Source organism: Macadamia integrifolia, unplaced genomic scaffold (assembly GCF_013358625.1).
Source record: "Macadamia integrifolia cultivar HAES 741 unplaced genomic scaffold, SCU_Mint_v3 scaffold449, whole genome shotgun sequence".
Lineage (NCBI taxonomy): Eukaryota > Viridiplantae > Streptophyta > Magnoliopsida > Proteales > Proteaceae > Macadamia > Macadamia integrifolia.
The window spans coordinates 180,579-195,687 of record NW_024870452.1 but is presented as its reverse complement, the minus strand read 5'-3'; the positions used below and the strand labels follow the sequence as shown (position 1 = coordinate 195,687).

The 15,109-nt window shown below is 37.2% G+C and overlaps 1 protein-coding gene across 4 annotated transcripts; it reads right to left on the bottom strand.

The window, feature by feature from the left end:
• Positions 1–1,792: 1,792 nt before the first annotated feature.
• On the bottom strand, positions 1,793–9,061 carry LOC122068656 (mitogen-activated protein kinase kinase 2-like). Of its 4 annotated transcripts, XM_042632527.1 has the most exons (10): positions 8,897–9,059; positions 8,717–8,804; positions 7,338–7,472; positions 4,187–4,411; positions 3,924–4,106; positions 3,536–3,756; positions 3,117–3,162; positions 2,929–3,032; positions 2,078–2,112; positions 1,793–2,047 (listed from the first exon to the last, which is right to left on the bottom strand). In XM_042632527.1, the coding sequence occupies exons 1-8, from the start codon at positions 8,962–8,964 to the stop codon at positions 2,943–2,945; spliced, it is 1,056 nt and encodes a 351-aa protein (XP_042488461.1). In that variant the 5' UTR covers positions 8,965–9,059; the 3' UTR covers positions 1,793–2,047; positions 2,078–2,112; positions 2,929–2,942. The 4 variants fall into 4 exon arrangements, with proteins under 4 accessions (XP_042488461.1, XP_042488463.1, XP_042488462.1 ...); XM_042632529.1 differs by having other exon boundaries at positions 1,793–2,112; positions 3,960–4,106; positions 8,897–9,061; XM_042632528.1 differs by having other exon boundaries at positions 1,793–2,112; positions 8,717–8,801; positions 8,897–9,060.
• Between the last annotated feature and the right edge of the window lie 6,048 nt (positions 9,062–15,109).

Here is a 15,109-nt window from a genome sequence, read left to right as displayed (position 1 = left end):
TAAAGCGAGGAAGCAAGGGTAGGAGGTGTTGTTTGAAGTAAGGTGGAGGCAGGGGTAAAAATGTCAAAAAACATATTAAAGTGAGGGTTGGAAACTGTTTCGGGTAGTTTGGTAAACCCAAACTCAAAAGTGGGTAATTTTGTAAACTCAAACTTAGTTTGGGTAATTTGGTTAAGGGAAACCCAAAAGTGGGTAATCATGTAGTTTTCCCTTAAAAAATTGACATTGGATTAGTCAAATCGGTCTTTTAGGTTAGAATAGGCTGTGATCGTTTCTGATTCTTGATGTCCTGGAGCGATTAATTCTAGGATAGGATAGTTGGATTTTCAAATCTGAGGGGCTGATTCTAGGTTTTTTTGGGACCTTTCCTCATATCAAACAAGACTACGAAAGAATGGATCTTGCTGATTGAAAACCAGCCTTCGGTCTCTCCACCTTGGGCTATTATTGCCAAGCTCAAAGCTCTGAGCGTGATCAACTCCTCGTACAATAATGATTATCATATGGTGTTTGATTTATATTTGGACTCCACTTAATCTCTCTTTTCTTTTAATTGGTTTTTATTCTAGGTGGAGTCCAAGTGTAAATCAAACACCGTACGAGAGTCATTCTCGTACCGCACTCCAGAGCTCCTAATGTTCGAACTAGTCATTAATGGTTGGCTTAATTGGTACCCTTTCGGTATGCGTTGCGAACACTTTCATTTTCAGCGTCTCATCTCATTCCAATCGAATATTGATTAAAATCAGTAGACACCAACGGTTCTGTGTTTAAAATTCTTGAACTTAACCCTTAAACCCAACCCCACTCAACCCCAAGGAAAAAAAAAAAAATACTAGCACCATGAACAAAGAGCCTTATATGAAATTTACAATCTACCAAAGCTGTCTAGACTTGCAATTTCAAATTTGGTTGATGGTTCCTTGGGACCTCGTCGCCGATGTTGGGAGCATTTCCCACTCTACACGAATGGAGGCACAAGGAATAGTTTCATTAGTAGGGGACCGACATGGTCAAGGAGGAGACATAGTAACAAGAACGAGATTGTGAGAGGATGTAGGAATATCAATTTAAGGATCTTCTCTCTTGAAAATTTTAAATATTCATTTTAGGCGTGACCGTTGGTAAAGAAAATCTAGCCATTGAGGTTTCATTATTCCCTCCGCCCTGAAGTCCAAATTGTACTTTCCATAAATTCTATCAACTACCAAAGCCTAAAGATTAAGAGATTCTCTCTTCTCCATGATTGAAGGAAAACTCGATCTTTCATTTTATATATCCCAAAGCCAATGTGTACATTGATAAAAGGTTTTCATAAATTCATAAGGGTTTCTTTGCTGTCATTCCTAAAAAACTAATTTGGAGATGCTTTATGAACCATCTCCTTTCATTCACACATGGATCTTAAGATTGTCAAAATAAAAATAAGAAATTCCACATGTAAGTGAAAAGAGGGCGTTTCTTAGGGTTAGTATGCATAATTTTTCTTAAGGCTGTTTAAAAATCAGAATCAGATCAGAAAAATTGGCCGAGCATGATCCCAATTCTTGTCATTCTGAAGCAGCCAAATCACACTAGGTTTCTCCTGTTCACCTCAAATGCTCATTAAACGACCTTCATAGAACGCAGGTTCTGACTTCTGAATGTTAGCACAATCAAGGATTTAGGAATCAGTAATCCCTGAGCACAATGCTCATTTTTTTTTTTTTTTTTCTGAATGCTAAATATTAGTGAGAAAAGTAATAAGAGCAAACATTAATACCAAGAATATGATTCTTCAGTACCAAGTGGATGACTCAACCTGCCTCTATTTCATTGATTCCAAGTTCATAAGATTGGCACATATGCTTTGTATCTTTTCAGATATGAAAAACAAATAATAATATTGATCTTTCAAGTAATAACCTCGGATTCATGGAAAAATGTGTTGCAGTCCCGCTCGCTTCAATTCTCAGGCATTGGGTTTCCATATTTTGCTGATTCTCAACAACCCTGAATCCGTTTTCTCTTTCAAAAGATTCAGTAACTTTTGCTCTATTTTCTTTCAAACTCCAGTAACTTTTGCTCTATTTTCTTTCACTCCCATACCCATCACAGCAGCACATATGCAATCTGCAGGAAATATATAGACAATGTGTGCAATCACCAGTGTAGACGATCAGTGTTTAAACGTATTACATGATTCATAAATGTAAATAGTTTATCTTTTAGGAGAACTAGTGTACATAATCTTAGATGGTTGCAGATGCATGTGCAGATCAACCAGGGTGTTCGCCTCTTAGGATGCCCAAGAGTAGAATAAGACAATCGTGTCCATATAATCATCAGCAGTACATTACCAGGGCACCATCTGGTCACAGGGAAAGGGAGATGAAGGGAAGTGAAATTTTATTTATTTATTTTTTATTTTTATTTTTGTGAAACTGACTTAAAATCTTACCAAATACAGCAATTAAACTTTCAAATATATATCTTAGCTTTATCGTGTTTCCAATTCGAATCCATGTAATTTGGTTGAAAAGTGAAGTAAAATTCAACTATTATATTTCATAAGTTTTTTAGTAAGTTACATTACAATTATTGATGATGATTATAAAATATCCATTTTAGTTTTGTTTTAATTTCATTTACCTTCCTTCACTTTCAACCTGGCAGAGCCTGGAAGAACAATTAAGTTGCCTGATACACCAGACATGCTAACTGAAAAAATTGTACAAGTTAAAACAGAATTGCAGGAGTAACATTTTGGATGAAAACTCACATTTCACTAGACAGTAGAAAGAAAATGAAGGGGAGCAATAAAAGCAATAATGTACATGTCAGTAGATCTGGCATATGATTGGTGAGCAATCAGCACAAAAAGATGATAATGTGTAGTTGGACAATTTTATACAACAGAGAACTAAACTTTCTATTTGTAAGACATACCAGAAAGGAAACGATCAAAATGTTGCAAGTGGGGACCCAGCTTTGTTGAAGTAAGCAGCAAAATCAACATTTGAGTCTTCATACATGCTGATGAAAGGATGTTCCTAGTTTTCACATGAGCATACGCATAATCAAGGGGTTGAGCCAACCATAAGTGGGTGAAATAAAGAAAGTGGCTGTATCAATACCATTAGTTTACGTGCTGAATGTCTATGATTTGGATCTTTCTGTAAACTGAAAGATAAAAGAAATCTCATGTCAGCGTTAAATACGATGTCCTCAAAAGACATAAATACTTGGGGAAAGAAAAAAAGAAATCCACGAAATATGCATGGTAGAAAGGGGACCAACTTTTCTTAACTGTATATCTCAACTGCTCAGTGTTTTCATAATTTCAAGCTCTAACCTAGAAGTAGAATGTTCCAAAATTCCTCCCAAAGAAAGAAGCGGAAGGACAAAACACACCGTTTAAGGCCTAAGCTTCAAGAAGAATAACATGATTCGAACATTAACAACTCAGGTATAAAACTACAAATGAGATCAGGTTGACAGAATCACATTAGCTGCATGAAGTCATTTGAACAGATTTAAGCATATTTCCAAGTACCATGCTGAGATAAAGGAGCAGAACTCTGGAGAAAACCGGTCAGAAGGTGCACAAGGTGGTGGTTGATTCACAATTGTTTCCATAAGCTCGAAACAGTTGACCCATCCTCCTTCTTCTGGTGGGGAATAAGGAAATTTGCCGGTCGCACACTCCAGTAAAACTAATCCCAAGCTCCAAATATCACTTTTGGGGCCATGTTTACCTCCCCTGATTCTCTCTGGCTATCAAAAATAAAATCCAGATAGACAGATTCAACAATATATTTGATCATGTAGTAATGTGAAGAACAAAGTGCTTATTTGCAAGGACACCATAAAAAACACTTGAGTTTCCCACATAAAAAAGACCACCCCCCCCAAAAAAAAAAAAAATCCAAGAAGGTACTCACAGACATATAATTGTAAGTACCAATCAAGGTATTTGCCTGGTCAGAGGTGCTTTCCAATATGGCACTCACACCAAAATCAGTTATCTTGACTGCTCCTGTATGATTTATTAACAAATTAGAAGGTTTTAAGTCCCTGTGAATTATGTGCTTGTCATGATGAATATACAACAGACCCATGAGCACCTGCATGTATGAAGAAATTGTTCAACAGAAGGAATCAAATAAAGGAATTCTTGGATCAATGAACAAAACAGAATGCCAACCTGCTTACAGATGGCAGCAAGATATTTCTCTGGAATTGTTTGGACTTTTTTTAGAAAATCTGCAAGAGAACCACCATCCATGTATTCCAAAACAATTGATATGAAGCCATTGTCATAGAATGACTGGTAACATACAACCACATATGGACTCTGTGCTGACTGATTAATCTTCAGTTCCTGTGCAATCTGTCTGCGATTAGGCTCCGGGATATTCACTTGTATAACCTGCATTTTGCAGTTCATTAGAACTTTCCCAACAAAGAATCGTAACCACAGAGCAACACTGAATCAGAATGCCTTACGAATCTTGTGAAACAAAAAGGTAAACATAAGCAATGGCCTTAACAAAAGAAAAGCAGTATGAAAGAATGAATCTGTTATTCTGGAAGAAATAGCAACCATGGACCGTTTTAATTGGAGAATGAGTCTATTCAGACGAGGTAGAATTGGCCAGAGCCACAAGTGGAAGGGAGGAACCTTGCTCCCAGCCCACCCAGAAAGGGGGAAAGTTGGATATTAAGTTATACAATGGAATAAATAAGAGAGAAGGGGGTTGAGTTCATGTCATCCAGGGTTGCCCCACCAAACTAGCTAACCTACTTATTGCCAACCTGTTGGAGGTTCCAATCCAAAACCTTAAGGCATTAAGTGGAGAGAGAGCTCCTCAAGTATATGAAGGCACCAAGGACATGAACAAATCTGACGTGAGACTATTAACTCTATAACTCCCAACATCTCAACACTCCCTCTCCTGTGTAGGCTCGGCATACCTATCTCTACTTGTGGACAAACAACTTAGGAAGCGCAACAAATGGACCTTGGCTCTGATACCTTGTTGGAGGGTCCAGTCCAAAGCCTTAAGGCATTAGATGGAGAGAGCTCTTCAAGTATACAAATGCACCAAGGATTTGAACAAACCTATCTGGGACTATAACTCTATAACTCCCAACATATTTACACAACCAATATATATTTATAACAGAAAAAAAAAAGGGAAAAAATATATGTTATTTTCTTGACTCTCAATGGGCATGTTTACAAAAATAGGTGAATGGGCATACTTAATTGTGCCATGTTGAAGGGTGATTCAGCCAGTCTGACCGTTGGATATTTGGGGAATGGCATGGATTGCTCACGTGTAAATTTCAGCCTCAAATTCAATCATTTATCCCAATGTGCATGTCCAAGCATCCAACAGTCATCCAAGCAATCATGTATACCCTTTTGGTGGTCCTTAATTTTTCAATACTTCAGTTTTCCATGTGGCTAACTCCTTTGAGATGAAACTTGACAAGTGAGCAGGGACCCTAGGTCTAACTGTCAACAAAATTCTGCTCCGTCCGACCTGCCACATGGGAGAAAATAGGTGCTTGTCCACCTATTTATAATTTATGTGGTCATGCCCGTCAAGAGAAAATATTATTTCAGGGAAAAAGAATCTACAGCTTTAAATCTGTGTACCAGACATTTTTTTTTTTTTTTTTGAAAGTTTGCATTTTCGCTTTGGGTGATATTGAATAGAACATGGTCCACAACCAAGGCCATAAAAACTTGCAATAGCAGCCATATTGGTAGTTTCTGCTCCTTGGAATTGATGAAGCAAGGAGCAGCTCTACAACTTGATCACACACAATGAATACACCATCAAAGTGGTTTGGTTTAATCCTCCAATCATGAGACAAGTGATAAATTGTAGAGGTCCCTTGGATCCTTTTTGGTTCTCTGGCCCAAATCTAAGACATTGATATTGCATTCTGGCAATTCCTAAGGGAAAATGTTCCAAAATAGTGGTTTTCCTTGCATCTACGGATTTGGCCACGGACTCTAGGTCCATTCCAGCATTACCAGACTCCCATCATCATTTTTTCTGGTTTTAATCTTTCCTCTTACTCTTTTCAAATTTTTGTACTATATATTGTCCTTTCTACACTTCCCAAATAATGATCGAGTCCTCTGGCTCAAAAATCACTGCCTCCTGATTAAATCCAATCCAAAACAATAATCTTACATTGGCTTATAGTCAAAACTCGAAATACATTCTTTTCACAAAGTATACTCCTCTTCAATTTACCAAAACCTGAATGCGAGTGTAGCTCTGAAGTATAGCACACTACCTGCTTTATAGTAGAACTCAGATTACTATACTGGAAACTTGATCCACTATGAGGTGGGATCCCAGATATGTGCATCATTATGGCCCCCCAAGAGAAAGATCCTGGCTTTGCCTTCGTGCATATCATTCACACAGCATTGAACTGTATTTAGATCTGGACCAGGTTATTAAAAATTGCATACCACAACACAGATATCCAACATCTAGTTCCAAATTTGACATATAACTCTCAACCAAACTATTTTAAAGTGGATCTTTCCAAATTAAAGGGCGCATACCCCTCAAAAAAGGAATTGGACTGGTTTCATAATTAGATCTTACCAGCTCCAGTCATGCCCTGATGTTTGTTAGGTAGTTTCGTGTTAGATAATAAATGGGCTACAGATAAAAGCAAGACATGCAGAACCTCCAATTTTGGCAAGTCAACTGGAATGAGTTTCACATCAAACTCATTGAAAATCCATGCTAGTGACAAGTTAATGTTATATTTCTATGATACAGACTAAAACAATATCATTTTCCAATTTCGCTAGTGCCCATGTTTATCTATTTCTTGACTCAATCTGTCTCCACTACTTTCGCTTTATGTTCAACTTCAACCCACCCTCCCCCACTCCCCCAACCCAAAAAAAAAAAAAAAAAAGAGAGGAAAATGAGAAGGAAAAGAAAAAGAGCACTCTGGTTGCCAAACAGCAGCCTCTGGAAAGTGTATAGATGGATCTATTATTATACTTCAAACCAGAAGTAGATCATAAATTATACAGAAACACTATATGGTTAGGTATCTAAATTTGATAACCATATCTAAAAGGTGAACAAAAAAGAACAGCTTAGTTTTACTTGAATCGCAACCAACTATTGAGAGCATAGTTGTCAAAGCGTCACCTAGGCATCCAAGCACCTTGGTCGCCAAGACACCATGACAACTATGATGAGAGAATGATTGCAAAGTGAAGAAAGTACAAATAAGGCAGGCACAGAGAGAACAAGTGAAGATCGTGCAAATAAGGCAGGGATACCGTTAAACTCATACAGCACCTTCAATGCAAAAAATTGGCCAGTCCATTTGTGTTGCACCAGATGCACGACCCCTCCGTTACCCTTTCCAATCACTTTAATTATATCCATGTCAGCTAAGGTCAATTGGTTGTCCGATAGCCTTATAAGGTTTGGCTGCACAAAAGATAATGCATATGAGAATGTCAACATCATAAGAGTACCAAATTGTGTAGTACTTTGCAAGAATCATACTGCAACATAAATTATTAAACTAGCGTACCAGAAGCAATGTGCTGCAAATTGAAGATGTTTTTCTAGAGGGATAACGATGTTGGATGTTTCAGACAGAATTCCTAAACTTTCCTCTAGGACATAGTTTACTGGGTAGAAGAAAAAGGCTCTATAAGAAACATAACTAAAAACCTCCTCAACCAACTTGAATAATAAGATTCATGAATTGGATCAAAAATCCAATGACCAACCATAGATTGTTTTACGAGTAGATCCAATGGGAAGATCCAAATCAAAATAACTAGTAGTCCATATAATGTCATGGAAAGAACATTAGCAAGGAATTATTTAAAAAAAAAAAAATGAGAAGAAAACATTCAATTTCCCTAGGATGGCTAGATATAGCAAAAATGTAGCTTGTATATTTCTACTTAGGGCTAGATACTTGATGCTCTCCGCCTAAAATGACCAAAACATGAAATATTTCTCCTTAAACTTTGCTGAACAAAATTTTAATGCAGAATCCATCTGTATTAGTTTGATTGTGGTATGATAAACTGGATAAAAAATGAATAATCACAATAAAGAACTAGAATGTATCTCGTTGTAAGTTTAAGATTGCTAGTGGAAAGGATCAGTACTGGCCAACAAGGTAGTATCAGGAAAAACACGCGATGACTGGGGAGAAAATCATGTTATTACAGAAAAATGTGACCGAAAACCAAGGACTGTAGTGGGGGAGCTGTGTGCTAATTAGGGATTTAATTCAGTTTCATGGATGAAGGAAAACCCTCAGGGTGTTCTTGTTGTTCAGAGAGGGGTCGTAATTAATTAGAATGTGTTTTCCACTTTCCTATGAACTAATGAGATATGGGGATTTCCTCATTAACAGTACAGTGGTGGAAAGTGAGAATGGAAGCAGGGGAAGTACCACTCCATTTTTCCATGTCCAACAGACTAATAAAAATATACCCTTGTTTTTTGTATTCAAAATTTCTTCTTCTTTTCTGGGAAATTAGTTGAAAGCATCATGTCTGTGTCATTAAATCAGTCTCCCGTCAAGAGTTCATAAACTTTATATCAACAAAAGAAAGGAATCAAAGCTGTAATCTAGTTACACAATAGGGATCCAAATTGAACCATTTCCCAATATAACAGAATCACGACGTCGAGCAAATGGGCTTTACCGGCTCATCTTCGTTTTGAGAGATGATTCGAACTCCATTTTTGTCAACTATCAGATCGCCAGCTCTGAACGTACCAGTGGGAGTGCTGCTAAGAATCCCCACCAGAAGAATTAATCTCAAACAAGAAGAAAAAAAAGAAGCAAAAATGATGAAGGAAAAAAGAGAAACAGAAAGATTTACATGAATTCAGAGACGGATTTTTCGTAGGAAGGAATTTCAAGCTCGACGTTTAAGTTCCCCTTCCTCATGGTGGTCTCTCTCTCTCTCTCTCTCTCTCCTCTGTAGTCTGTTCGCCGTGTAGAGTCTGCAGACTGCAGAGTCGTTCCAAAGTCGTTTCTTAATTCTAAGTTTCTGATTAAATGCACTTTTATGTGATTTGTACAGTGCACAGTACGCGGTCGCGGTTGCGGTTGGTTTGGTTTGATTTGGTTTGTGGTAATTTAATTATGTCAAATTTGGTGTTTGATTAAATGAAATTGAGACAATTCCTTAAACGGCAGAAAGTGGGGTGGGGGGATTTGAACCCACACCAATGATGATGCAGAGAAAATGATATCGTCCACATGGAGGATTTAGTTCATAGCATGGATGCCTATATTTTTTTGGATGAATAATGGATGCCTATATTGGTAGATAGCTTGAAAAGAGAGAGAGAGAGAGAGAGAGAGAGAGAGAGAGAGAGAGAGAGATGATTTATTATACGTGAGAGAATGTGAGATATAGGAGTGCAAGTTTGGTCCTGATGGTCCAAACTCGCCTTGATCCTGAATAAGTATCAACTCAAAAAATTTGACCTTGAGAGCCGCCTTGGCCCTGAAATTTTTGACCATGAGTCAGGGTAAGGGCGAGTAAGGACTGATGTCTTTGGCCTGCCCAATCTGCCCTGAATCCGATCTTGATTTATTTACTCTGAGATTAGGCATGGTTTTGGCCCTACCGGGCCTTGGTTTTTGCCCTTGATGTTGACTTTGGATTTTTTGTTTTCTTAGGGTGTTCTCCTCTTTATTTAACATGACAAAGGTTTTGAGATCTTCGGATTGTTAGTCTTATTAGGATGATTTCTTTGTTTATCATGACAAATAATTGATATTTTTTGGATTTTCTTAGGATGATCTCCTCTATGTTTACCATAATAGTTGGAGCTATTTAAATTGTTTGAATGTTTGCTTTAGGATATTCTCCTAATGACAAATAATTTGTTATTTTGTGTTTTTTTATCTCTTTTTTATTATGAATATCTTTTAATTATTTCATATTTTGTAAGGTCAGGGTCAGGGTCAAGGCCAATCAGGGTCATCCCGGCCCGACCCTGAAAAATTAGGGCCAATCAGGGTGGATAAAGGTTGGGCTTGGGTTGAAATTTTGTGGCTCTGAGTCAGGGTCAGGGTGGGTTTGAGTTCAGCTAATTAAGGGGACTTAAGATTGGACTAAGGTTTTAAGAAGCCCAACTCAACCCAGCCCTGTTGCACCCCTACTGACATAGAATATGCATTCTTGCAACGTGGGAAATTTTTACTTTTGTTTTCTTCAACATTGAATCTGTGACTCTGAAAATGGTATGATATTGACCATTCTTACAACTTTTCTGTTGGTTTCTTCAAAGATTAATCTATGACCATGAAAGAATATGATTTTGACCATTCGAACAATTGAATAGAAAGAAAAATCTTAGACAAGTCAAATATCAAATTTAGCATCACTTCTATTGAAACAAAATAATGTTTGTAACCTGTTATATTTAAGAGTTTTTCCCCCTATTTTTATTCAATAATCAACCAATGTTGCTATTAAAAAAAAAATAATAATAATAGTAATAATAATAAATCAACCAATGTTCTTAACATTAACTCTTCAAAATATTTTAATTTTGGGCAAGAGAATGCTCTATAGTGAAAGATACACATCAATGGGCACATCCAATGGGAAAACGCATGTGAGCATCTTCAGTGCAGTCTTTTCACACTTGTTATGTCTAAGTGTAGACACACACAGAGGGAGATCTTTCTTCCATTAAATTTCAAAAGAGAGGAAAAGGAGAGAAGTGAAGGTGGGCTTCAATCTCAAGAGCTAACCATAAGTAGCCAAGGCTCTAGCTAACTTGTACCTTCTTTGGAGGGCTGTTGCTGGCGCAGTGTGTTACGTGCCTATATCTAACATACATGGCTCATGCATGGTTTTCCATCAATTGTATGGTAGAGAATTGTTCGAGTAATGTAGTTATCTTGTGGTTAATAGCATTGTACATGAGAATAAGTTTTAATAGGGACTTCATTAATTGAGAGTTATTTTGTTTTCAGTTTCTTGGGTAGAATAAGGAGTTATTGATTCTTAATCATAATGAAAAGTTATTTGAAGTAGTGGATTGAGTACGAAGTTCTAACCACCAATTCATATTTAAAGACAATAATGGAAGGAAGATAGATAGATCTGTAGTCCCTATATAATTCTTTTCTTATGAGAAAAGAGGTTCGGCTTCCTCCTCATCAAACTGAGCACGTGCCAAGTTGGCTTGAGACTAGTGCCAACAGTTTTTCAAGTTTGAGATATTCTATTCCTCATGTAGTCTAGACTCCCCCCAACCATAATATCTTATTTTAAAACAATTAATTGATTCATATAAAATAAGATTACTCTCATAATTAATCCACGATTAAAAAATGATACAGACATGTCAACAAATGAGACCCACCAATACTTCTAATTTCCAGTCAAGCGAAAGTTTTCCTTCACCCGTATAGAATGAAGAATTCATTCACCATGGATGGACTATTGGGTCATCATTACACTCTCACCTCGACCCCTATTGATGAAGTCAACTACCATCTCATGTGGGTGCCAATGCCGATAGTGAAAGGAATATCAATCTTTTTAGTTATATAAAGGAAAAAAAGAATCCCACTAATGCTTCGAAGGAGGAAAAATGTTTGTAGGTGTGGGAATGGCTTCGAATCCTTGTTGGCAACTTCTCTCCCCTAACATTTATGATGGTAAATTCAATTGGAGTTTTTTTTTTTTTTTTTTAATCTAATATATGATAAGGGAGAGGATTCCCTACGACACCATTGTAGGGAAAAAAAATTTTAAATCACACCAATAGCAATGCTGATAATAGTATCATTTCACGTGGGTAAGAATAGGAGAATGTGTCTATGTGACCCCTTCAACTCATTATGTGAGAGGATGCCGGTTAAAAATTAAAGTATGCACTCACTTATTTTTTTCAAAATAAAAACAGAAAAATTGATGCATATAGATGATGTAAGCCCTAAGGCCTAAGTAGCAAAAGATGTGGTCGAATTTTTTTTTTTTTTTTTTTTTATTAAAAAAAAACTTTATAAATTAAAGAAGATAAGATAGAACATTTAATGTTAGGGTCAACATTGTTAATGTACAGCCTATTGTTCATATCCCTTCTGGCTAAGCAGTGCATAATGATGACTAGATCGTGCATAATGATGACTAGATCGTTGTTGGGTCTGAACTGAAAATTGGTTTTAAACAGAACATTATGGACATCAAGCAACAATGATAATGAGCTCCAAGGCCACAATTTAGTATTTCCCTTAGAAAAATGATCTTCTTTCTCCTTAAAATCATTTCAGATCTCTTCTATCATCCATCCTCCATTTGATACCTGTTTCATCTCATAGAGTATACCCTGAGCATTGACCTCCAAAGCTTACCATGTTATTATATAACTAGCACATAATGAGACACATTTTCCTTTGTTTATAATGCAAATGACCCATCGAGCAATATTTTTAAGTTGTGGTGGAGTTGTTGTCTATGAATGTCCCATGCTAAATCTACTGCTTGACAAGTGGGGAAGTCGCAGTATTTGTTTGACTTTGACCTTTCTTGCTACTAATTAAATCTTACCGGTATTTCCATGACCATGTGGTGATTGACCTTAACCTAGCTAGCCATGTTTCCTTTGTAAATCCAATTTGTTAAGTTATTAGTCTTGCCACGTAAGCACTGGTTTTGTTGGAAATCTTGAGCAAGAGGGTTTCCTTGAGGCAATTGTGGACTCAAGATTTTCTAGTTAAGAAAAATGTGGACTCAAGATTCTTTTTCCATGATTCCCATGATTTTGCCGATTTCAAGGTCTGATGTGGCATATATTTTCAATAATTTGACTTTTCAAAAGTTCTAGTTTCTTATTTTTTATTATTTTATTATTTTTCATAACTTATTCCTTCTCTTATTTATCCGCAGCTTAAGATTAAGATTATCAATGAAGTGTGGTGGAATGATTTCATATAGGGTGTTAGTGGGTTAGGTTTGGCCCCACTTTTTAAAATGCTAACCCAATCTTAAGTTCCCTTATAGGTTCAGCCTGGCCCATTCCGGCCCAGCCCAGCTCAGCCCAACCCTAGATTGTGATGGGTCAATTCAACCCAGTCCAACCTTGACCCATATACCACTTTAAAAAAAGGGGGAAATGAAACATCACCAGCATCAATGGTTCTTAAATAATGTTGTCAGCCCTATAATAATAAAAGAGAAAAGAACACTACTCAATAGTGCGTTAGGGGTGGCGAAATAACCATCCGGCCCCTTGTTGGATGCCTTGGTGTGCTCCCAGTAGCCCCGACCCACCACTGGCATAGGGCCACGCAATTAAGTAGCGTTTTCTCTCCCTATAATAAATCAAAAAGCATAGACTCGTAAATTAAGAGTAAGTGGTGTGAATATATTAAAAAAAAAATAAGTGATGTATATTATTATTTATTTATGGGATTGAATTCTTGTTCATCTGTTTAGTGTGCACTAGTGCGCACAGACACAAAAACGGAAGGGGATATAGTTTTTTGTCCATGAGCACAGTCTATGACAACATTCCTTGTATCAATCTCTCTCCTCCACTAAACGAGGGGTACAATGTCTTTTCACAGGGGAGTAAACGTAATATTTAGAACTTAGGCCTTATATGCTTATATTATGTATTCAATTGTCTCTCTGTGAATAAAGAAACTTTTTGGGCAGATTATGCAGTTTTACACTGTGACATAGGATATTTACTATGTTCCATTGTTCCTAGAAGTTACCTAAACTAGGCATGTGGTTTGAATCTTAGTAGAGGGGAATAATCACAATCAAATTATCATATTTGGTGCTACACTCTTGTATGATGAAACAATTGGATCTTTCACATGGTTATTTGAGACTTTCATCAAAGCAATGCATGGTAGAAAACCAAGGACAATCCTTACAGGCCAAGGCAAGGTGATGGCTTATGCCATAGCTATAGTGTTTTTGGAACTAAACTGCATAATATTAGGCTGTGTTTGGTAGCCGAGAGAAGAAAAGAAACGAAAAGAAATTTGTCCGATTTTCTCAGATCTCATTGTTATCTTTGTGTTTGGACGACCCAGTGAAGACAAGAAGATTCTAGGTTTTAAATTTAAAATTGTCTTGGGAATCACACAATTTTCTACCGCCGACATCCAAAAAATCTCGTCCATACCACGAGACAATTGGGTAAGTCGAGAAAATAGCTTGTTTTACGAGGTTGAGGGTATGGAGTTGCCGTGGACGATGAGATTTCCGGTAACTGAATCTAAGCGAGGGTTCTGCGATTGTTTGATGGAGAGGTTAGGGGGGAGTGGAAGAACCAAATAGCTGATGTTGACAGAGATAGCCTTTAGAGGTAGTGGAGGGAGGAGATGAGAGAATAGACTCTTTTTTTTTGTTGCAAATGAGAGAATAGACACAAGTGAAGGGATGGTGGGAGAAGGAAGAGAGGAGGCAGAGGGTGCTGGGATCAAGATGTAGCTTCGTTCACCTTTTAAACTCAACTCAAGATAATGAGAGAAGAAAGGTCTCCCTTACCTCTCTTCTTCTTTTTCCCCTCATCTGCTTCTTGAAATAAGGGGCTATGAGCGAAGACTCCACTGTGAACGCCGATCGAGATCCTCCACCAAACCCCTCATCTGCTTCATCTTTTGTTGAATGATGTTAAAGATATCATTTTTTTCCTATTCCAAGATTGATTGTTTCGAGTATTCTCGGTTTTTGGTATTGCCTCGTATTTTATAGAAGGGTTTGTGAGCCAACCCTAGATCGATTCTTCACATTTGGTTAACATTATTAGTATTTCGGTATGAGTTGTTAGTGTTCTGTCTTTTTAGAATGGAAAAGTTGTACTGTTTCATCCTTGCTTAAAACCTACATTTGCTTTCCCCCCCCCCCCCCCTTTTGGAAAAATATTTGTTGGATTTGAGATGATTCGAGTTTGTTGATCTAAACTTCTTCACAGAGAGGGGAATATAGAGAGGGACAAGTTAAAAGATGAACATTTTCCAAATTCAATGGTGCTTAGAGGAAAGCGGCCTAGTTCATTTAGGAGGGAGAAGAATCTCAAAGGCAAAAGGGTGGATTTTTGTATGG